At 61.5% G+C, this 24377-nt stretch overlaps 2 protein-coding genes across 3 annotated transcripts in view; both read left to right on the top strand.

The window, feature by feature from the left end:
- The window catches only part of TADA2B (transcriptional adaptor 2B), a 438523-nt gene that overhangs the window by 389403 nt on the left and 24743 nt on the right, over positions 1-24377 (top strand). The window lies entirely within an intron of this gene.
- SORCS2 (sortilin related VPS10 domain containing receptor 2) overlaps positions 1-24377 on the top strand; it is a 357443-nt gene that overhangs the window by 264421 nt on the left and 68645 nt on the right. For both annotated transcript variants that reach the window (XM_079154330.1, XM_079154331.1), the window contains exon 4: positions 24370-24377. This exon is cut by the window's right edge and continues 157 nt beyond it. In XM_079154330.1, the coding sequence (XP_079010456.1) occupies positions 24370-24377 (8 nt within the window). The remainder of the gene's footprint in view (positions 1-24369) is intronic.

Below are 24377 nucleotides of genomic sequence, written 5' to 3' on the forward strand. Positions count from 1 at the left end.
TGGGAAATCCAAGGGTCTTAGGAGCTCTGGACCAGGAACTAGGCGCAAAGAGCAAAGGTCTACTTCTCTGTGCTTCAATATAGGATAGCCCTTGGCACGGAGCCTGGGAGCTGCTAAATGCTCAGCCCAGGCTTGCTGCCATGATTCTGTGACTTCCTGTCCTACGTGGGGGGATCGTCTATTTGATTCCAGTGTAGAAGCATCTGGAAACACTTACTTATCACTTCGAGCCAGTCACTATGTGATGGCAGAATTCCAGGGTGGATCAGCTTCTGCCTCTGGTGGGCTTTGTGGCCTGGTGTCTGCATTCCCCTGGGGAAGTGAAAATGGCCAACGCCCCCTTTGGTCTCCCCACATGCATTGCTCAGTGGAAGTCGGCGGTTGCTCATTAAGGCCACATCTTTTCAAATGAGAGTTTTAATTAGTAAGAGTTCCTCCTTGCCAATTTGACTCGGTGGCACATTGTGTCTTTGATCAGGTGTCTGCTGCTACCTGAAGAAAAATAAGCCCGTGCAGGGTTAGAGCAGAAGTCAGGGCATCGAGCGTGGCTTTGTGAGCCTTGCACAGATGGGACAGACGCCACAGAGGACACCCAGAAGGAGGGAAACGCTTCGGGGAGCGGCCGTGGTAGACGGCGCACCTGGCTGAGACAGCTCCTGGCTGCTGGGAGCTCGGGCGGACTGCTTTCCTCTCCTGCTGCTTTTTATAGGGACGTGCGAGACCTGCGTGTCAGCTCCTGTCTGCAGAGGGCCCTTCCTGTGCCAAAACTCGGTTCTTTGACTCAGAGAAAGTGCTGTTTAATTAGCAAGCTCAAAAAGTACCCAATTATGAGTTAAATTGGGCTGGAAGAAACCGTTCTTTCGAATTTTCTCTCCTTTTGTGCTGAAACCCACTTCCACCCCCCTCGGACGAGCTCATTAATTTCTTTTAATGTGATTTTAAAAGGACGTTCGGGAGGAGTCTGTATTCTTTTGGAAGTCGGTGGAGAGGAGCCGCCGTGGGGGTGGACGGCTCTCCACGGGGACATCGGGGGCTGCGCCAGCTCTCACAGAGCCCCCGCCCATGTCCGTGCTGCATGAGGGTCTTTCGTAGTCACCCACCCACACGCTCCAGCTCTGCAGGAAGCAGAGCCTCAGGAGAGGCCCCTGGCCCACATGGTCACTCACCAGGCCAAAGGCCTCTAGTGAGGAGACCCAGGAAGCCACCATGCTCAGACCAGGGGCGTCTCCCAGGATCCTGGAGCTGTGAGGAGAGTTCATCTGAGCTCTTTGGAGGCGATGCGTGAGGCCGCAGGGAGCCACGACAGACACATGGTGGCAGTGGACGAGCCCCTCCCTGGGTCTGGGTGGCTTCAGCTGCAGGGGTGAGGCTGTCCCATGGCCAAGGCTCTGCCTGTCACATAGCAGTGGCTCCGGGGTCAGGCAGGAGGGCATTTCCTCATAAGACACCAGGCCGGCTGGGTTGGGGAGGGCAGTGGGTATGCTACTGGCCCATGTGGTCAGCTGCCTCCTGAGAGGGACTGCCAAGGTGGGCAGTTCTGTGTCTGTGTCCACTTGCCTATGGGAGGAGAGACCCTCGCTCCAGTGATGCATGAGAGGTTGCTGGACTGGCCAGGGCAACAGCAGTTCTGCTCATCATTGGTGAGAGGGCAGGACTCGAGGGCCTAGGTCTGGCCTTGACCGGGTGGACAAGCAGGGTGTGCATTATCTCACCCATGGTGGCTAGTTCTGGAACACAGGTGGGGGACTGAACTGTGGCTGTTCCAGGCACATGACACTTTGGGAAGGAGGCCACAGTGACCACCAAGCTGACTCCGGAGGGAGCGCCGAGTATCCTCCCGCACGTGGGCCACACCCAGAGAGGCGCCATGCTTGGGAGGAGGGCCACTGCGGGCTCACAGCAGCTGCTGGCTGGAGTCCCTCCGTGTCGTGGGTGTCCCTGTGGCTGGGAGCCTGGCCGGGGGGAGGTGACAGTGGGGCCTACCTGGGAGGCACCACCAGAGGCAGAGCGAAGCCCTGCCGGCGCGGGGCAGGGGGATGCGCTGGGGAGCGGGGCTTCCCTGGCACGGAACGCCCTCCTGCTCGGCTCGCCCAGCCCTCCTGAGCCACCTTGCGCTGGGTCCCAGTTTTCAGCTCACCCCATCCTTTGGCTTCCAGAAGCAAAGAGGGAGAGCACAGAAAGTCACGCACCACGTGGCCGTGTGGCAGATTGGGGCCGTGGGGAGGACGGGCAGGGATGCGGTGGCACGCCCCGGTGGTGCTGCGTGTCTTGGCTCAAGAAGTGGGGCAAGGGGGCGGCTTCCAGGGAGCCACGACACCCTCTCCAGGTAGGAAGGCCGTCCAGGCCGCTCAGAGAGGGCCCCTCCCGCGAGGCTAAGTGGCGTCAGCCCGCCCCCAGAACGTACCCCTGCCTTCAGCCCCTGCCCCCCCTGGGCCTGGGGACAGGATGGCATGGAAGTGCTGAGAGGTGCCAGTGGAAACAGGCAGTGTGGAGCACCAGGGCCTTCACAGAGGAGTTGGATGACCCCAGACCCCAGCAAAGCCAGTTGCTCCTGAGCTCCCAGGCCCCCTTGACCTCCGCTCCCAGGCCCCCTTGACTTCTGCTCCCAAGCTGCCCTTGACCTCTGTTCCCAGGCCCCTTTGACCTCTGCTCCCAGGCCCCTTGACCTCTGCTCCCAGGCCCCTTGACCTCTGCTCCAGGCCGCCGTCTCACGGCACGCAGCTCACACAGGCCTGGTTCCACCCCTCGCACTGGGATCCTGGCACAGCCCTGGTCTGCCTCCGTGTCTGGCTGGAACTGCGCACCATGAGGAAGAGGCTGAGAGGTGAAGAGATGGGCAGGAGGGGCTGGCGGGCCTGCGTGGGGCTCCTTGGCCGTTCTCGGAGGGCGGAGAGGATTCTCTAGATGTTCCTGGAGGAGGATCCTCTCAACCTCCTCTTTGGTTCCTGCTTTGATTGAAGGCGGCCTCAGTGTCTGGTGGCTGCGGTGACAACTGACCACGGCCTCACAGGCTTGAAGGACCCAGTCCTGGGAGTCAGATGTCCAACACGGGTTTCTCTGGCCCAAATCCAGGTGCCAGAGGGCCGTGCTCCCTTGGAGTCTCCAGGAGCGCCTATTCCCTTGTCTTTGCCAGCGTCTGCCCTGGCACCCGCGGCTCATGGTGCCTCCAGTCGGGGCTCTCCTGACTTGCCCTCGGCTTCTGACCCTATGTTGCCGTCAGCTGCCTCCTACTCAGAAGGACCTCAGACCACCATAGCTGATCCAGTGCCTTGCCCTCCCTGGACCTTCCCCTGGTCACTCTGCCGACACCCTCTGGCCACGAGGGGTCCTGTGGGCACAGGTCCCAGGGAGTTGGGTGGGGATGCCTGTGGGGCCATCCTAACTAGCATGGTGGTCACAGGACGTGGTGTCGGCAGGCGCTTGCTGCTGACGTGGCGTGTGGTGGTGGCTGAGTGCGGAGCAAGCGTGAGGACAGCTCGCCCGCTCCCAACGGGTTGGGGTCCCGAGCTCCGAGGGCTCACACTGGCTGAGGGTGTGGCCACGTCGCCTCCATTCTTGGTGATTTTGTCCACTGGAAGGTGTGTTCATCAGCGATCGTGGTAGCTCTGCGCTGAGGACAGGTTGGTCCGACTCCTCCGGGCAGCGCTGCCACCTTCTAGTTGTTTGAGGAGCACAGAGAAGGTGCACTCGGCAGCTTCCTGGAATGGACACCCGGCGTGGGCCAGCTTCACCTCCCTGGTGGCGAGTCTGCTCCTTAAAGCCCTCCTGGGTGATGTCACATGGACGCGCCTGGTTGTCTTGGTTGGTTTCTGCCTGGCATGACGCCCCTGTGTTTTTCTTTGTCATATTCCTTTGCCCTTATATTTCAGTTTGTTCTGTATTAAGAGTGTAGAATCAGCTGGGCAGGGTGGTGCACACCTGTCATCCCAGCGGCCCAGGAGGCTGAGGCAGAAGGATTGCAAGTTCAATCCAGCCCCAGCACCTTAGTGAGGCCCATACAACTTAGCGAGACCCTGTCTCAGAAGTGGCTCAGTGGTTAAGCACCCCTGCGTTCAACACCCGGTACCAAGGGGAAAAAAAGCGTCTATAGTCAAATTTTTAAAAATGTAGTCTTTAATTCACACAGGATATTTAAACCATTTAGACTTGCTGTGATTACCAGTTACGTTGGGATTTATTTTTACCATCTTAATCTTTCCAATCTTTCTGCCTGTGTTTTTCTAGCCTTCTGTGTTAGTTGACTTTCTGCTACTGAAACAAAATACCTGAGATCAAAAAAAAAAAAAAAAAAAAAAAATGGAGGAAGGGTTTGTTCTGGCTCAAAGTTGTGGGGTTTCGATCCAGGGTTGGTCGGCTCCTTTGCTCTGTGCCTGGAGAGATGGCATGTCAGTCCGCGGTGTCGGTGTGGAGCAGGTCTGTCACCTCCTGGCAGCCGGGAAGCAGAGGGAGAGGAACAGGTCAGGGTCCCAGTGTCCTCCAAGGACACATGGCTAACCTCCTTGCCCCAGCTCCACCTCCTCAAGGTTCTGCCACCTCCCAGGAGCACTGCCCACCAGGCCGGGGACCAGCCTGCAGCAGGGGGCTCTGGGGACACTCCGGCCCGACCCCACGCCTCCCCTTGTGTCGTTTCTCTTTGCTCCGTGTTACCTCGCCTGCCCGGAATTACAGCCCCCCTTCCATTTCAAAATCCTATCCTACAATTTCGAACATCTGCTTAAATTAAACCTGGAGTCGCTCGGTGTCTTCTCCTTCCTCTGTGGTCGGGGACCGCCCTTCCCGCGGGTCTGGGATTCCGCTGTCTCCTGCTCTCGCTGACCTCCGTTCTCGCACCGTGTGGATTCACTGTTGCCCCTGCCGCTGCTCCTGCCTGTGCCTGGATGTGGTGGCCTTCGCCTAGCGGTGGAGCTGGGCTCGCATCCGCCTGCAGACCCTGCCATTCTCAGGCTCTTTGCTGGTTTTCTGGAGGCGGTTTGGTTTGGTCTCTTGGGGTGCGGGGCCTCCAAGCCTCCAGGTCTCCAGATGGACAGTGTCTAGGTCAGTGGTGGTCTGGAGCCTGCCCTGGTCATTAGGCTGCCCTGGACCCTGCCGTTCACCCTGCCCTGTGCCGGGTGTTAGGCAGAGGGTTTGCCATCAAAATAGGGGTCCCAGGTCTCTAGTGGAGTTAGTTTCAGCCATGAATGGGTAATTCAAAACTCCATGCCAGGGTGGCCTAATCAAGACACAGGGCAATTCTCCCAGGATCCAGGAACCTGGAGGTGGTCAGTGCAGGGCTGGCTTGATGTTCCTCAGTGTGAGGGACCATGTTTCTTCTGTATACTCTGCTGGACTCCCCTTCCCAATGTGGTCCAGAAAGCTGCAGCAGTACCAGCCATTGTTTGCACATTCCAGTTATTGGGAAGAAGGAAGGGGCAAGGGAAGGTATGCCTGTCACTATGAGGACACATCCCAGGATTTCATGGACTGGTGCTCACATTCTTGGGTCACAGTTAAGTGCATGTCACCTTGTGCTTCAGGGAGGCTGAGTACTTTGGTCTCTCTGCCGAGTGTACACGTCCTGCTGACCTTGAGGCCTCTGTGGGTCGAGAGCAGGAGGAGGGTGCTGGACGCCTCTCCAGGGCAGGTGGCCAGGCTCCGGGGGCCAGCTCACCTCTCCGGATGTCCATGTCCCCTTTGGGTTTTGGCCTTGCCAGCCTGACAGTACGCTTTAAGAGCCTCGAAGATCCGTGGGCTCAGTGTGGCTCTCAGCGGAGGGTCTGTGCCTCCCCCCCAGGACGTCACCAGGATCCCTGCGGAGGACCTTGGGCCTCCCTCTGCCTCTGCTCTCTGTTCGGCCCACACCAGGACCTTGCTGTCCCCACGGCTGAGGGGACTTAGCTGGGCTGCCGAGACACAGGGAGGGACGAGGCTGCCCGGCAGAGAACCCCCTCTCTGGAGGCCCAGGCGCCATCTCCAGGAGATCCTGGGGGAGACGGCGACCTCTGTGGTGAGCCATGGAGGACAGCCTGTCGCCGCGTGGGTTGGGGGCTGCCGGTGGGCAGAGGCGCCCTGCCCGGGGGCCTGGTCCTGCGGTCGATGGGGGTCCTTCCCTCCCACGCTCTGGAACCGCAGGAGACACTCCAACCTGACGCGCCGTCTCCTGGACAGCGATCCACCCGTTCAGCTGCGTCTTGGAGCCTTGGCTGGAAGGATGTCACGCTACGGTCCTTGACGGCCAGCCCAGGAGAGGTGCTGGGAAGAGGAGCCACTTCAAGTGACAATTTGCTCTTGATGGCCACTGAAGAATAGAGGGGTGGACGTTGCCAAAGGAGGGGTCTCTCAAGTTGCGCGCCCCTGACCTCTACACAGGTGCCCTGCCCAGTGGTGGCACGGCGTCACCGACTAACGAGGACGCCAGCGAGGTCTGAGGAGCGAGCTGTGCTCCAGCGGGCGTGGTGCCTGTCTCAGGGGACACTGCTCAGCCCCGCCCTGTGGGCCATCTCTGGGTCTGCACAGGGCCCTCAGGTGCTCAGATGGCGGAGGGAATGAGGTCCTTGTGTGGCTCACTGTGACATGGAGGGCACGCCGACCCTGCCCTGTGCTAGCCAGGCCACGATGACGGGCAGACCTGGTCTCGTCTGTTCCTGTCACCTCCCGGCTGTGCTCAGCAGCTCTTCATCGCCGAGACCAAAACACCCGACAAGGCCAACTCAGAGAGGGAGGTTCCGTCCACGGTCAGCCAGCTTCACTGCTCTGGGCTGAGCTGAGGCCGGCCCAGGGAGGAGGGTGCGGCGGGAGCAGCTCAGAACGTGGCAGTCGGACGCAGGGGGAGGGAGAGCAAGGCACCAGGACAAAACGGAAACCCGAGGCCAAGCCCTGTGACCTCCTCCTCCAGCCACACCCCCCTGCCAGCAGCCACCACCCAGTCACCTAAAGGCTGGAGCCTGGTTAGGACCCGGCTCTGCGGCCCAGCCACCTCGTGGCCGCCAGCCCTGGTGTCTCACGCCCCATGGGGACAGTGGGGGCTCTGTGGGCCCCACAGCAGCAGCAGGGTGGAGGAGGGTCAGCACGGTCCCCAGTCCTCATCAGGTCTCACAGGACTCTGGACCCCTCAGGGGTTGTCAGAGGCACTACCCGGGCAAGCGGTGACAGCCCAGCGTACTCAGGGCCGTGACGGGTGGAGTCCTGGCCCTTGGGGTACAGACGTGGGGAGGCGGCGGCTGGTGAGGAGGTGGTGGCCCTCGACACACGAGGCTGCTCGTGCGTGTTCGTTCACTGAGCTTCTGGCCGTTCTCGTGATTTCTCTCCATGGACCTGACCCACGCGATACAAGAGAGGGTGGCACCATCAGCCTGGCACCACGGCGCGGCAGCCCCAGCCACATTCCACACACAGGAAGTGGGGATTGTGGCAGCAACCGGCCGAGGAGAGCCAAGGTCCATGTAGGGGCAGCACAGCCTCCCACAGGTCTCTGGCCTCCAAGGATAGAAGCTGTGGCCTCAGGCCCTGCAGCCCAGGTGCTTGAGTCCCGCTGGATCCCAGGCGAAGCTGCAACTTGGAGTTGGCACATAGGAACTCTGGCTGTGGAACCAGCGGGCCCAGACTCCAGCCCCAGCCCGGACGGGCGGCAGTGTGGCTGTGGGGTCCTGCGACCTGCCCTGGTGGTTCTCTGCCCTCGGTGGGCATGGCCGGCTTAGGAGGAGGGAGTCATGCTTCCTCCCACCCTCGTGCTGTACTTCATTCCCTGTGCAGATGTGTGGGTCTGAAGCACTGCCCACTCTGTCCACCAGCAGTGTCCCTCTAGAGGTGGGCTCCAGGGCATGGGGACACACACTGTTCTGCCTAGCAGATCAGGTCTGTTTCCCTGTGGCCACAGGTTAAAATGGTCTTTACATTTTTAAATGGTTGGAAAAAACTGAAATGGCTGAAAAATGCAAAGATTAATGACGCTTCCTGACGCATGAAAATAATGTGAAATTCAGCTCCCTGCCCATAATGACGTGGCTGTGCCCGCTTGTGCCTGTGTGCCTGTCTGCTGCGGCACTGAGGAGGAGAGTCCCTGGGACCAACAGGGTTAACCTGTGGCTCTCGCCTCCTCCCCTGAGCCAGCTTTTGGCGCCCGGTTCTGGGGCCTGGTGGCTCTGTGCCAGGTGAGGCAGGTGTAGCTGGGGCAAGGTCTCCCCGTGCCCGGCTTGGGCCTCTGTCACCAGGTCTGTCTTTCACCTGACACATGCGGGAACATGGGGTAGAGCAGAAGGGGACAAGGGGACACAAGGACGGTGATGCTCGTGGCTCTGCGTGTGCTAGTTTGGGCTGGAGCACGGGGAGCTGCCTGGGGAACCGTCTGGAGCCCAGGAGAAGGCTGGGCTGGAGGTCCTGCAGAGTGTCATTGGTGGGGACCCTGGGGTTTTGTCATAAAGACAGTGAGATCACCCAGACAAGACATGACCGGAATCCAGGACGGTTTGCAGAGGCCGTGGTGGGGGGAAGGTCTCAGGTGTGGGAGACTGGGAGGAGACAGCAGAGGGGCCACCCTCCTGCTGCCTCCACAAGGACAGGTCCCCCAACCAGAGTCTCCAGTGTGCTACTGCACGGGCATGCCAGGCAGGGCCGGAGGGACCCATCCTCAGCATATCAGAGCTTCCCCAGGAACCTCCTCTGAGCAGGGCCTGCTCCTGGGGACCTCTGCCAAGCTGTGGCAGGGCAGCGGTGGCCGGGCTCCTGCTGGGCACGCCTACCCTGCCTCGAGCCGGCATGAGTGCCGGCATGCAGGAGGGCAGCCAGGGAGGTAATGACCCTCCACAGGCCACCGCACATTCCCAGCTGCCAGTGGGTCCTTGGGCACTGTCGTGCCAGCCACGGGGCCTCCGGGGTGAGGGGCACAAGTGAAGGCCCCAGGAACTGCGAGCTCTAACCTCAGGGGACAGGCATGGGGAGACCCGAGGGGAGGAGCGTCCTCCAGGCAGGACCAAGGCCAGCAGCCGACTGGCACGCAGGCCAGCGCCCCTCCTCCCGGCCATAGGTGGTGCCCTGTGGAGCCCAGGCCTGCAGACTCTGGGCACCTGGCCTCCTGGCCTCCCGGGTGGCGCCGTGGGCAGAGCAAGCTGCTGTCTGTAGCCAGGTGGGCCCTGCTGAGAAGAGGCTTCCTTGGTAGAACTGTCCACTGACCCTTCCCCTCGGCTGTGCACATGTGTGCATGCGCCCCCATGCAGGGGACAGAGCGCACCCCATCCTCCAGGCATAGCTGGGCTAGGGGAGGGGACACAGGGCCTCTGCAGGTCCAGCCCCTGCCCCTCCAGCTGTGCCTGGCATCCACCGCTTGGCTCCTCCTGGAACAGTCCCCCTACCTCCCTGGGTCCTCCAAGGACTGCACGCCCTCTCCTCACCCGGCACCAGTGGGCCCCGTGGCCGCCCCACAGACCTGGACTCCCTGTCAGGTTGCTTGCTTTTCCTGGGCAGTGAGAAGCTGCTGGCCATGCACGTGGCCCAAGGTGGCCACAGGTCCTGAGCCCCTTCCTGGCCCACAGCCTCTGCAGCAGGACAGAGAAAGAAAATCTAAAAAGCACTGAGTTAAATTTGAATGTCATCTAAGCAACAATTTATTTTTATTTTCTCACAAACGTGGCATGCTTGTGTAATTAAGCAACGTTGGGGACGTGTTCACACTAAAAATGTGTTTATCTACTGGAAATGCATGGTGAACTGAGTGTGCTGGGTTTGCTGCAGCTCTGCCTCCACTCCAGCTCCTGGGTCAGGTGTCCAACCTGAGGCAAGGCTGCCACTGGCCCCAGGGCCACCATAGCTGAGTCATGGTATGCTGCCCAGTTACAGCATACCCAGGTAAAGAATCACCTTTGTCCAGAAGCTTCTGGGACCTGTCCCTCCTGATTGAGTGAGGTCCCTCTTGGAGTGACTCCTTGCACACGCGAGCCATGCACACACATGTGCACACTGTCCTAGCCCTGCCGCCTTCCTTCCCCTGCTCAACTGGCTGTCATGGGTCCTCAGACACCAACCCACACAACCCACCAACCCTGAGGAGGTCCTGATCCCTGGGACTGGTTGGGTCACACTGAGCCAAACTCTGAACTCAGTGCAGCAACCTCTGCCCCAGACAGGAAGTTTGCCCAACCACAAACCCTCTGCACTCAGAGTCACAGAAAAGAACCACGCGGCAGTGTGCCCGACCTTAGAGAGCTTGCTTTAAACACTGACTGTGAAATCGTTTAATTACTTGGTTTTAAAACCAGCCACATGGAAATTATGCCCCTCCATGTGTGTATTGGACGCGATTCTGAAAAGAGGCCTCCGTGGAGGTGCGCGGTGCTCTGGGCTCCCGGACGGCTCCCGCAGTCCTGGGTCTCTCACGGCTGTTCTGAGCCTCACAGAGCCCAGGGGGTGGGTCACCTGTCATTCCTCTCTCCACACCAAAGGTATGGAGCCCAGGGCCCAGCGACAGGACCTGTGGCTCCTGGTCCGGCAGCTAGGAGAGAGAGACCACAGCAAAATCTAAATATTCTGACAACAGATCTCGTCCTTCCATGTACCCCTCCACCCATCCATCCATCCATTCACCTGCCCACCCACCCACACAAGCTTCATCCATCCATCATCCATCCATTTACCTGTCCATCCATCCATCCACCCACCCATCCATCCATCCATCCATCCGTCTATCCATTTACCTGTCCATCCATTCATCCACATGCCCATCCACCCATTCGTCCATCCATCCATTCATCTATCTTTCCATCTACCCACCCATCTGCCCATTCATCCATCCACCTATCCTTTCACCCATCCATCCATCCAACCATCCACTTACCCACCGCTCACCATCCACCCATCCATCCATCCAATTTCCTGTCCATCCATCCATCCATCCATCCATCCATCCATTTACCTGTCCATCCATCCATTCATCCACATGCCCATCCACCCAACCACTCATCCATCCATCCATCCATCCATCCATCCATCCATCCATCCATCCATCCATTTACCTGCCCATTTGCCCATCTGCCTATCCATCTACCCATCCATCCATCCAATCTTCCACCTACCCACCCTCCCACCCACCCACCCCTCCATCTGCCATCCACCCATTCATTCATCCACCCACCTGTATATCTACCCAGTGACAAATCACCCATCACAGGCCATCGATCTGTATATTATCAACTCGTTTATTAGTCATCTATCTTATGCACCTACTTACCCACCCATACGTACACCTATATGCATGAGCTTTGGTCCAGGCAAGCCGGGGGTAGTGTGGGGTGTGGACAGAACTCACGTCTGGCCCCAAGGACTGACAGCCCAGGGCCATCACAACAACCCCGAGAAAGAGCCCGTTGTGAAGTGGAGGCGTACGGAGCCATGGAGCCGTGGTGGGAGACTGGGCCTCAGCAGGCACAAGGTGTTTTGTAGAGGGACCTTGGAGTGGCGGCTGAGGGGCATGTAGGAGTGTCTGTGTGGGGAGGGACGGGCATGCTGAGAGTGCGCTCAGCTCTGTGGCTCTAGGCCCTTGAGCTCAGGTGTCGTCTCCCCACTCACTGGTGGCTTCTGGGAGCAGCTCACATCGTCAGCGTTTACCAGGGAAACCAGACCACAGCTGCTCAGCGCCAAGCCCTCTGGTGTCCACATGGCATGGCCTGTTTGTTAGCAGACGGTCTTCACTATTTAAAGTCATCTTCACCTTTATTTCTTAGTGTCTGTGCTGTGCACACACCCCCTGCTGTCCCGCTGGCTCCCAGGGCAGGGGCTTCCTCTGTGCTCTACTGCCATAAGCTCACCGATTAAGAAAGTGCTGGCCCCAAAGTGTCCTCAAAGTGTGTGAAGTTTGTAAATGGCAAATGCGAGAATAGAATCTTTTCCACGAAGTGGTGCAAGTGATGAACATACCTCTTTAATGTGGACCTGTGTTCCAGATATGCTGTGTGGCTCTGGGCCAGTTGGTTAGCTTCTCTGTGCTCCAGGAACCTAATGCCAGCCACCTCAAGGGTTGACTATGAGGCCCAGTGAGATGAGATGTGTACAAGAGCCCCCCTCCTCCCTCCCTCCTTCCCCCTTCTGTCTTGGGTGGGACCACTGGCCATGCCCCATGCCCTTGGCACCCCTGGGGGAAAGGGCTGTGGGGTCACCTGTTTTCCGGCCAGTCTCTCACCACTGGCTGTTCTCCTTGGGCTTGGAGACTCGTGGCCTCTGTGAGGCCAGGTGCCCAGCTGTGCTCCAGCTTGGGGTCTGGCTCGCTGCTGCTCATCTGGGGTGCTCACCCAGCTGCTATGGGCTCGCTGCTGCTCATCTGGGGTGCTCACCCAGCTGCTATGGGCCCACTTCCCACAGGCCCTGTCCTTCCCGTGGCTGCTGTTTTGCCCTCCCACCCTGCCGTGTGCTGGGCCCTGGTGCCCAGCCATGGCGAAGGCCCCCAGAGGGCCTGGCCACTTGCCCACATCTTCGGGCTCCATCTGCGGACCCCCAGGGGAGGGGAAGGTGTGGGAGGCGGGCCCAGGCTGGACCTGCAGGGCTAGCTGGGTGCCTGCTGCCAGCTCCATGGTGGCACGTGCCCACCCAGGGCAGATGTCGTCATGAGGCTGGGCGGTGCCAGCACACGTCCCCACACATGGGAAGGCCGGCCTGTGTGGCTCGTGCACAAGCAACCAGGCAGGCTTCCTCGGCCTCAGACAGACCAGATGCTGCAGAGTGGTCCTGGGGTCCCCACCAGGGCCTCAGGTTTTGTCTCCAACCTGAGCAGGTGGGTGGGTCTCCTGGGCAGGAGGTCAGCCCCAAGGCAGCCCACAATGAGTGGCCCCCAAGTGCCCTCCTGCCCACCACCTGCAGGTCAGTCCTCTGCCCGGAGACCCCTGGAGGCAGTGACTGGCAGATTGGGCAGTCCCCAGCTGTGGTGGGGCAGGCACAGTCCAGAGTGACCCCAGAATCCACTGCAGGTCGTGTCGGCCCTGGGCAGGGTGACCAGGCCAGGCCCTATGGGTCGTGAGCAGGGCCCAGCCAGACCCTGGGCCCCAGCGATGTGTGGTGCCCAGGAGTCTCTGGAGCCCTCCTTTACGGCCCCGGCCGACGTCTGAGCGTGGTGTGGGGTGCACATGCAGGGCTCCGCGCACAGACGGAGCTCGAGCTGGAGGAGCGCTCAGAGGTCGCAGCCCTCTGGAGCCAAGGGTCCTCACTCAGGAACCCAGCGTGTAGGTCAGGTGCCGTCCAGGCCGCGCCCTGGGGCTGGAGACGGGAGCCCTGCCCAGCAGGCCCCTCCGCCAGCTCAGCCTCCGCTCAGGGCTGGGCGACCTCTGGGAAAGTGTCGGCCTCTCTGAGAAGTGGGTGTCAACGGTGCCGCTGGGAGGCGTCGGGTGTGGACCTGGCAAGGGCCTCAGGGCAGCCGGCCAGCGGGCCACATGCCGCCCCTGCCACCCCCGGTCCGTGTCCGCGGGCTCCGGTTGGTGCGCCGCCCCTGTGCTCGTCACAGCTGTCCTGCGCTGCTAGTGCCTGGGGACAGGCGAGGATGAAATGGTCCCATGGGGCCCAGAAGTGCCGGCAGCCAGCCTGACCTGCTGGACCCTGTGGCTCCCGGGGCGACTGTGCCCAGAGAGGGTCGGGTCAGCTGGGCTACCGCTGCTCGCCAGGCCTGCCCACCCCAACCGGAGGCTGATGGAGGGCGGAGGCCCTAGGAGGGAGCGGAGGCCCTCTGCCGCCCACAGGGGGTCCAGGCTCCCGGCCGCAGCTCACCCCCGACCAGGGTTCAGCTCCTCCTGGCCGGTGGAACTCGCATGGAGAGGAGCAGGGAGCCTGGGTGGCTGGGTCCGTGCAGGGCAGGGGCGCCCGGATGGCTCCAGGCTCCGCGGCTGCCCACACCCCTCTTCCAGGCGCACTGCGATCTGAGCGGCGGGGGCCGGCCTGCCCACCCTCCTGCCCACCCCTGGCTCTGAGGCTTGCGCCCCAGAGGGCACAGGAGGCCCCCCCAGCAGGCTCTGGGGCTGGCTGTCTTTCCTGCTCAGGAAACACCCACACCGAAGGCTCCCTGGAGACGGCCCTGCCCACGGGGTCTCCAGGAGACCCCCAGAGCGCTGCCCCAAGGAACCGTAATGGGATCGTCGGTCGTCCGTGATTGGAAGGATGAGCAGAGTCCACAGAGCAGAGCACCCTCTTCCACCACAGTCCCCTGCTGCCCATGGGGCTCTCTCTGGGGTCAGCCCTGGCCAGGCCCCGGGCCACTCCCGGCCACTGAGGAGCGGGAGCATGGGACTGGCTGGTGACCGATGGCGTGTGGTCAGAGAAGAATGCGGGGAGAGAGGTGGTGGCTCTCCCCCGTCACTGCCCAGGACACCAGCGTGCCGTCGAGGTGACTCGGGGTGCTCAGGGATGCTGGTGTGGGGTCCCCAGTGCTCCAGCACGTCCCCGGGACCTTCACAGGTGCCCAGGACACCAGCACCTGCCACTGGGATCAGTGGTGCCCGTGGACACCGATAGTGACCGTCGGCACCCTGTGGACTACCAATGGCACTCAGAGACCCCAGTGCCCTGCCCTGGATCGCGCTCCCTCTCATCTGGTCCGTCCTCCCTGACACTGTCTCCCGCCCCCATCCTCTCTGCCCACCCGAGCCTCCCCCGTGATAGGCCTTCCTGACTTCTGCGGCCCCGCGGCAGGTCCAGTCCTTCTCTCTCCGCAGCTCCCGGGCCTCTCCTCCTCAGACCCCCACTGCCTCCCTGTGTCCTTCCCGCTGACGGGTCACCTGGCCCATCTCACTCTCTATGGTCCTGGCAAGGCCGTCCCTGACCAGGCGGGGACTCCCCTCACCTCAAGGTTTATGGCTGAGCCTTCTTCAGGTCTATGGTCACCTGTTTATGTGCGTCTGCGGCCATTGCCCATCTCTCCACCAGTCTGTGCCCTGTGAAGCCAAGGACACCTGGGGGCCCTGACTGCTCCCCAGGCAATGCTGCTGCAGTGAGGGCCGTGTGTCCCTTCCCCATCTCGGCTAAGGGTCTGACTGCCTGACTATGTCCAGGCTCCACCTCACCGACTCCCGAGTCACTGGTGGTCACTGCTCTCTCTGGGGCCACGTTGTCAGCTCTCTACTGCTGTGACAAAATACCTGACATAAGCCTCTTTTAGGGAAGAAAGCCTTACTTGGGCTCAGTTTCAGAGGTTCTGGTCCTTGGTTTCTGGGCCTTGTTGCTTTTGGGTGACCCAGGACATCATGGTAGGAGCGTGGGGTGGAGGAGGCTGCTCTCCTCATGGTGGCAGGAAGCTGAGAGGGACAGGAAGGGCCGGGTGCTGTGTCTCCTCCAGGGCATGCTTCCGATGACCTGACCTTCTCCCACTGGCCCCAGCTCCTGAAAGTCCTGTGAGTGTCACGGGTGGAGAACCCAGCCTTCAGTACCTGGGCTTTGGGGACTCTGATCCAAACCATGACCAGGACTCCTGGGGACAGGTGTCGCAGCAGTGGCTCCCCCACCAGAGTGTTGCTGCAAAGACGTAGCGACACGCAGGCCAGTGCCCAGCTCAGGATGGACGCTCAGTCAACGCCATGTGTGACCATCTCCTGGTCCCCAGGGTCACACTCTGAGCCACAGTCACAGCCGTGACACACCCAAGCCTGAGCCCGTCGCCGACCCAGCTTGCTCCCCAGCAGAGGGTCTGCAGGCCTCGCCACCCAGCTCTGCCTTCCTCCTGGGCCTGCTCCTGACCTTGGCCTCCTGCAGACAGGGACCCAGTGAGGGCTCATGGCCACCTCAAGGGGGGACGATGACGGTGGCCTTGGGGAAGTTCAGGGGCACTTCACGGCTGCTCCAGCGGCCCGCGGTCCTGGCTCTGACCACAGGACCTGGAGAAGGAGGGGGTGGCTCCCTGTGCTCTTCACCCAAGAGGCCACAGGGGCACCTTGGGAAGCGGAGCCCAGGGGACTGGGGCGCTTCCCCGGCCTCCTGCCACTCAGTCAAGGGCAGAGAAAGGAGCGACTCGCCCACTGATCTAATCGCAGCGGCTGAGGCAGCTGTCCTGACACAAGCCACTCCAGAGTCCCGGTCCTCTCCTGGGGCTGTCTGCAAAATGTCCTCGGACAGCCCTACAGTCAAGCCAGACTCACTCCAGAGCCTGGCTGAGGCCCCTCTAGAACCCAGGTGGTCAGGACTTATGGACGCAGAGCCTGGCGGCCCCCATGGCATAGGGCTGTGGACACCATGGTCCACACAGCAAGGCCACAAGGCTCGGTGAGCAGTTATGTGCTCGCATCCTGAAACAGTCCCCCTTTAGTGAGCACGGATTGGGCCGTGACTTCCAAGCCGGCCTGTGGCAGAAGGGAAAGGCCTGCACTCCACTCAGGTGATGGAAGGTCTTGGGGACACTCCCAGTCTCTCAGCCGCTGTCAGGCCGGCCCTTTGCTGACATTGTCTGTCATCGGGTTGGAGTGGATGTCTCACTGGATCGTGTTGGATGTGGGTCATGTTGTGTCCATGCAGGGGCAGGTTGGGGGCCATGCACCAGTGCCAGCATCTGCTATGTGGCCTTGGGCTGCCGTTGTCCCCTCCAGCTCCTGTCCCTCTGCATGGCTCAGACATCACTGTTCACAGTCACAAAAGTAAGATAAGGACTCATGTGAGCTGGTACTCAGCACACGGTGGGCGCCTCCCACCCACCGGAAGGAGCTGAGGTCTCTGCAGAGACGGCGCTGGGGACACAGGACAGATTCAGGATTGCGTGGGGCAGTTCTAGCTGGTGCCTAAGCTGAGCGTGAGGTGCCAGGTGCACAGCACTCCTTGCTCCTTGTCGGTCCCCAGAGCAGCTTTGGTGATGGACGGAGAGAGAGGACTGGGGGAGAGGAGGGGACCCCTGGGCTGAGTAGGAGTAACGGCTGTCTGGGTTATCTGAAGTCGACCCGAATCTTTACAGAGGTTCTTGCCCTCAGAGCTTCCTTGGCCTCTGCTCCCCAGCATGTCCCTCCTTCATATGATTTAGCAGCTTTCGTCTGGTTACAGATTTAATGCATTCACTTAAAAATGTCCATTGACAAAAATGCGTTTATTCATTCTGCAAACAGTGGATCCCCTCCATCCTGCTGGGCAGTGCAGAGCACCTGGGAAAGGAGCCAGGAGCGCTCAGAGGAAAGAGACTCCGGCCTGGGGCCCCTCAGCCAGCCAGCGTTCCCGGCCTCCGGCCTGGTTCTCACACACGCCTGCACCCACACAGCTTCAGGTGGAACACATGTACGTGTGTGCATCTCCGCACACACTCCTTCTCAGGGGCTCGCCTGCCCCACAGCTGGCACCATCCTGCTGAGCACAGCAGCCCACAGACGCGGATGGCCCCGCTCTGGGGGCTCGGGCAGCACCCGCCCCGCCTGACATGGGTCTGTGTGGCCCCGTGAAGTCTAAGAGTGGCCATGAGATGGCGCTCAGTGGGTGAGGGCCCCTCCTGTGCTCGTGTGCCCTGCGGTGTGGGAGCCACTCTCTCAGGACTCACGCTGGGCTGGGCCAGCCCTGCCCTGATGCCTGTTTGCGTCTCGTCAGGTCCACGTGGGAAGGAAGCTCTTCCCCCTGGGGTGCGGGTGCTGGCGGGGCCGCTGGAAAGGACTTGTGGACCCGGTCCTGGTAGGTCAGAGGTTGATGTTTCTAGATCTACCCAACACTGAGGGCTCGCCGAGCACCCGCTGTGTCAGGAAGGGCAGGACACGGGGCCCAGAGGCTTCCCCGTGCAGCGGATGGGCAGGAGCGAGGTCAGAGGTCAGAGTGTCCAGGGGCCGATGATCTTGCTGGGTGGGCCAATCCACCCCCAGGACCCCGCCCCATGCCTGTGCACGTAACCCCAATGCCTACGTGCTTCCGGGGCCCAGCCCACTGATCCAGTCCCTGGATCCCTCCCTGCACCTGGTGCACCTCAGAATCTCACCGGCTCAGACCGACCTCAACGTCATCTCCCAAACTGCTCTTCCCCGTGTCCCCACCCCTGTGAGCAGCAGGGTCACAGCAGCTGAGCACGTTCCTGACTTCCCATTGTGCGTCCACCCAAAGCCACCAGTCTGCCTCTGAAGGCCTGCGCCCTGCTCGCTGCTGCTCATCCAGTGCCTCTGCCCTAGGCCAGGTCCTGGTTGGTCCCTGGGACCTCACTGCCCCAGCCTCTGGTGTGTCCAAGGCCGCACACCTGCAGACCGTGTCCTGAGGGGGACGGGAGCAGATGGCCTGGGGTGACTGACTCCTGCAATACCCAAGCTTGCTGACTGTCCCGGGCGGCATCTCCAGGGCCCGGATGAGTGCCGGGCAGGGAGCTCTCCTTGCTCACCATGGCTCGCCTGCCCTGGATGAGACTTGGGCGGTTTCTGATATGGGCCTGGTGGGCGGAGGCCACGGGGTCTGTTTTCACGGTCTGCCTCCCGGGGCCTCAAAGCCAAATACCCTGCTTTGACCCAGCTGGGCACATCCCTGTGGTCTGGACCAGGAATTGGGTGTTCAACAGACGGGTGTTCAGGATGCCCAACCCTGGGGCCAGGGACCTTTCAGCTTAAACTTGGTGAAGGCGAGGGAGCCGAGTCTGGGGTGGGATCTTGAAGGGAGAGGAAGGTCTGTGGAGCCTCCAGCCTGAGCTCCGGCAGAACCAGGACGGTTTCTGCCATTTGCTGTTTGTTTTCCTCTTGTTTTTAACTCAGTGTTGAGAGTCACCGTCTGGCGAGCGTCACCACGGCAGGATGGGACGTTGGCACTGCCTTTTGGAGGAGGTGGGAAGCCCTGTGGACTGGGGTGGTGACTCATCGGCAGGTGGAGTGCACATGGTCCCTCAGGACAGGGCGGCTCTGAGTAGCAGGTCCTAGCAAGGCCCCTGGTGGGGCACAGCCCCAGCAGAGACGGGGACGCAGGCTCAATTGGAGAGCAGAGAAGAGCCCGGCTCAGTCCCGCAGAGTGAGCGGTGGAGGAAGAGAAGGCTTGGTCTTGAGCTGGGAGGCAGCATGACTCCCACAATGTGCTCAGCTGCTCTGGCCTCAGCCTCCCCATCTGAGAAGTGGGGACAGATGAACCTACTGCCAACCAGGCCTGCCCCCGACCTTTGCTGGGCCCTATACATTGTCTAGTCTTTTCCGGGGCCTACACTTCAAGTGGACTGGTCATCAGTCAGATGAGCCTGTGGAATGTTTCTCTAGAATGTTTTAGCTTGGTGTCTCTGATTTTAACACCCAGCCTCCTGGCTCCCAGAACCTGGTGCAGGTACCATATGTCTCCCCCAGAATAGTAAGCAGTAAAAATACGCCCTTTAAAATAGAATCTGGTTCCCAATTTGGAAGAACAATCTGCCAGCCTCTGCCGGGCACGAGGCTAATGGATGTGTTTTCTTTGCTCCCGCGATCCTTCCTCCGGCAGTGCCTCTCTCCTGCCCATCTCTCCTGGTTGGGTCTTCCAACTAGGAGGTCAAAAATAGCTCTGAGCCAGATTGCTGGGCCCCTGGCCAGCCTTTCCCTTCTCTCACTTCAGGGACCCCCGGCAAAGCCCTGGGCCTGCCCAAGGGTCCAGGCAAGGCAGAAACAGGCTGTGGTGGAGAGGCAACCCTGTGTCTGCAGCCCTGGTGTGGCACTGAGGTGTGCCAACCTGTATTTGGGATTCTGCACCTACCTGGTGCCAGGCCCTGTGTCCCAGGCCGGGATACAGCAGTGACCGAGACAGGACGCTGCAGCCTCCCTGTGCTGGGGAGGAGCCTGTGGAGAACCAGCAGGGACTGGGGGAGGAGGAGGAGCGGACTCACTAGGGTCTCCCAGAGGAGATGAACACGAAGGTGCGAGCGAGATAAGCAGACAGCGAGGGAGGACTCGCCATCATAAATACAGGCCACCTGCGAAGCAGAGACACCACAGAGCTGAAACAGCCAGGCCTGTTGAGTCGCCTGGAATTCTACGCTCAGAAAATTTGGAGGAAGTTATTTTACTTTTATCACGCACAGATCTTGTGTCATTTGAAAGTCGAGGTTGGATTCTGAATCTCCGCGTAGGGTAGGAGGGCCCGGGTCCTGTTGAGTGTCCCACTGCAGGGAGCGGCACACACACGGCCAGGCAGGAGGCAAGGGTCTCCGCCCCTGGAGGAAGCAGGAGCAGGAGCTGGGGGACAAGGTGAGGCAGCTGGGCCCCGCCTGCGCACCTCGGCTCCGTCCTCTGCTGAAAGCGCCTTCCCTGATGTGTCAGTCAAATTCCTCTCCATTCTTCAAGACTCTCTGGGCACCCCCTCCTCAGGAAGCCCTCCTTCTTGCCCTCAGAACTGCCCTGCCCTGGAGGCTCTGCCCTGTGCATACTGTGATCCTTGCCCGACCCACACGGCTTAGCAACGGTGGAAGAAGGAAGCTGTGAGTGGGCGCCAGGTTTGGCGAGGAATAAATGAATGAGGCTTTTCTGAGGTTCACTGCCATGCCGCCCCAGGGTCCCAGGGACGCTCCGCTCAGAGGGAGAGCAGCAAACACGCAGCCGTCAGGAGCCACAAGCCGTGGCAGAGCGGGCCCTTCTCTCTGAGCAGGTCGCTGCATTCACGCCAGGTCGGAGCAAGATGCTGGAGCCACCCAGGATCCACCCTGCCCGGCAGGTGCGAGCACCGCACCCACATCCTAGGGAGGGTTTGAAAAGTGCATCGTGGACTGAGCTTCTCCCTGGGAATTTGGACCCCAGGGGAATCTAGACCCCTCCTGCCCCCCAGATGCTGGGCTCCCTCGGATGAGTGACCCAGATGAGTGACCCAGATGAGCCCAGTGTGCAGATGGCCAGCCCCCAGATGCCATCCAGAGTGCAGGTGGGTGGCCACGGAGCCGGAGCAGGACACTGGAGCAGGGGCTTCCTTTGTCCTGCTCTCCAGGGGCCAGGGGGCAGTGTGGCGGGTCAGGAAGGAGAAGGGGTGCGTCTGAGGCCCACAGGCCACTCTGAGAGCACCGGAGGGCCAGAGCTGGACGTCTCCAGCAACGAGATCCAAGCAGCACTGGTCACAACCCAGAGGTAAACGCCCGTGTCCCCAGGGGTGCGACGGAGGATGAAGTACAAGAGGGAGAAGAGACACCTGCCCTGCCCGGAGTTCCAGGGAGCAGCGCCACTGCGGCCGTCCGGACCTCACTCCCCGGGTGGCGGCACACCGCGGCTTCCTCCAACAGACGGTGAAAAGGAGAAGGCCGCCTCAGCAGAGGGGGGCTCGCCGCAGGGCCCTGCAGAAGGGCGCTGTCAGCAGCGCGGGGCCTGATGGTGGCCTGCACCCTCCGCCTGCCACCACAAGGGCGCCTCGTGCCCTGCTCCCCTCCCAGACGCCCACAGAACCCATCTGACCCAGGAAGCCCACAGATGCGTGCCACGCACTCTGACCGGCACTTGTCAAAGCTGCCACCATCCTGCCCAGAAGCAGTGTCCTGGGACAGAAGAGGAAATGTGGGGAGGGCCGAGCACATTGTGGCGTTCCCACGGTGTGCCCTGGCTGGGCACACCGTGGGAACGCCACAATGTGCCCTGGCTGGTGCCCTCGCCACGGCAGGCGCCTGACCCCTGAGGGTTGAAGACCGGGACTGGATGCACGCAGGGAGTCTCTGCACCATCCTGGCGTCTTCCCATAATCTGGAACCACCCTAAAGTCAAGTTTGGTTAGAATACAAATCAGCTCCCCCAACCCAGCCACCTGGAGCCAACAGCCACGCTGCCCCTGCCCTGTCCCTGTCTGGTGGCCACTGGCAGAATTCCTCCTGCTTCCCGGCACACTTGCTGTCCTTCCCAGCTGAGCAAGCTTCCTGGTCCTTTGTCCCTGTGCAGAAAGCGCCCCTCCTTGCAGTTCTGTACCCGCATCTCAGGAGCACAGAGTGCTCCTCTTGTTGGGCCACCTCAGCCTGTGGCCCGTGCTCTCCAGTCCTCCCCGAGGTGCCCTGTGTTCAAACCACACCAGGAGCAATACCTGGAAGAGCAAGTTGCCCGAGAAATGTCCTCACAGGAGTCCACGTCCACCTCCCTCTGGCCCTCGGTTCGCTGGGGAGAGAGGCTTCCGTGCTGGAGACGAGCTGGCAGACATGGAAGGACTGGCAGGCGCTCTGCTCACTCAAGGGCGGGCGCTCTCTGCAAACCATGGACTCAGGCCTGGTGCTGAAGTGGCTTCCAGAGATGTGTCAGGGCTCAGGGCTCATGCAGGCCGTGGCAGTGCAGTGTCCACGCGGACCTGGGACCTGTTGCCCGACACCCTTCTGGAAAGCTGCGCTCACCTTGGGCTGGATCAGCCACACCCCACTGGCCGCCCAGCCCCAGGCCCAGCAGGGCGGCCTCCTGCCTTGCTGCACCCCAGGCTGTGGCTGTGCTGGGCTCTGGAGTCAGACACTTAGGTCCTAACCTGGCCCCGTCCTGACCGGCTGCATGACCTTGGCAACTGACTTCCCTGCTCTATGCCTCAGTTTCCCAACCCAGCCAGCAGGGGTGATAACGGCTAGCTCCACAGTAACAGCTGGTCACACATGTGGTGAACGCCCCTTGGGAGCTCAGTGGGAGTCAGCCGCTGTAAGAGGGCAGCAATGCCCTTTCCCACTGGACAAGCAAGGAATCTGAGGCCCGGGGTGGGCAGTAATTCCCCAGGGTGGTGGCCTTGCAGCCAGGAGGTCCACGAGCCCCTGCTGCCCCCACGCGCTCGCCGTCTCCCTTCATGTGGCCTCTCACTGGGCAATCGTGGCCACTCCCAGGGAGCCCCCGCCAGCCAGGTCCAGGGCCCTGCAGGGGTAGGGAGGGGTGAGCTCCAGACGTGGCCCTGGCCTCTGGGGCTGCAGCCTGCAGGAAGAGCGCCCCATGGAGTGGGTGTGGGGGCCCAGCCCAGCCTGCAGGCGAGGAAGCCTCGTGAACGTGAGATGCATGGGAGAGTGGCCGCGGGTCAGTGAGTCCCATGGGCAGAGGCCACAGTGCCAACGGAGGCAGGGAGAGTCCCAGAACGGCCTTCGGTGTGGCCTGCGGGTGGACATCTCCCACTGTGGGCAGCCATGAGGCTCAGGGCTGACCGAGGTGGGCTGCAGCTTCTCGTGTGGGGAGTGGGCTATCAGGTGAAGCTGCAGGATGGAGACTGAGTCCAGCCCTGCAAGGGGCCCATCCTCACCCTGCCGACCCCCGTGCTGCAGGGCGTTGGACCCCATGACTCTGGGACCCGCCAGGCCTGGGCCCTGGTGGTGCCACTTCCTCACTGAGCTGTCTGGCCTGAGAGGCAGGCACTGTCCACGTCCTTCCTCCACCTTCAGGCCTGCCCATCACCAGGGTATGAGCAGCAGGCTGGCTGGCCCTTTCTGTCCCTCCTGTGAGGCCCAGGGACCTCAGTACTCGTGAGGACTCAGTGGATGATCAGGAAGCCAACGTGGAGGCAAGAGAGTGGAAGGGCCTGGCCGCCCTGGCCCAGGGTACAGACCACTCGTGAGGAGTGTCCCTGCCCAAAGCCAGGCCCTGCTCGGCTTCCCTTCTGGAGGCCTTTAAGAGGACAGTGCTCCTGGTGCCGGGCCCCTCCCCATCTGTGTCACCACCTGTCACTCCAGCCTCTGCAGTGACACATGGAGTGGACATGGCCGTGGGCACGGATGTCTCCAGTCTGACCAAACCGCCCAAGCCCCTGCCGGGCCCCCCACCACGCCACAAGCCACAGCCACGTGAGAACGCAGAGCAGGTGGCCTCCTCCACGTCCCCAGGCTGCCACATGGCTGTAGGCCTGTCCTGTGGCCACTCACCAGAGGTGCCCCATGGGGAGAACGACGCCTGGGGAAGGTGTGAGCGAACCCGCTCTCTGGAGGCTGGGGCTTGTCCATTCTCCACCTCTCCCAGCGCCCCTTGTCGCAGGCAGTCTGTGGGCATCCAGGACTCAGGGGGCACCCCTCTCGTCTCCGACTGTGGTCACTGAGGACACCAGTCATTGGCCTGGGCCACCCTGACTCAGGATGGTCTCGTTCTGAATCCATAACCACGTTGCCAAATCAGGTCACCTTCCCGGGCGTGGGGTCAGGGTGTGGACGTCTTTCCAGGGGACACGGGGGACCCGCTGCAGGCCTCCTGCCAACAGAACCTGCCTCTGCTGCGTCCCCTGCCCCCGTGGCCCCCGGTCAGCCTTTCGGGCCTGCCAGAGTCCTGGGTCCTCGTTCCCCGGGCAGCCTCCCTTCTGCAGATGGCCCCGCGACCCTCATGCCCTCAGTCCACCCTGCGCTGCCCCCCTCCCTCCAGGGCACCAGTCTGCCCTGAAGCCCCAGTTCAGACGTGCCTGGTGGTGCCCTCCTGCCCAGCTCCCTCCACGATCGGGTCTCACCCAAGGCAGAGGCTCGCCGTCCAGCCTGGGCATCAGCTGCTCCCTGACCGGCATGGAGTTGCGGGGTCCAGGGCTCTGCTCTGCGGAGAGCTGGTACTGCCCGGCCCCGGCTGGAGGCCTCACGCCCACCTTGTGTTGCAGATCATCCT

Source organism: Sciurus vulgaris (genome assembly GCF_902686455.1).
Source record: "Sciurus vulgaris genome assembly, chromosome: 9".
In the NCBI taxonomy this organism is placed as follows: Eukaryota; Metazoa; Chordata; class Mammalia; order Rodentia; family Sciuridae; genus Sciurus; species Sciurus vulgaris.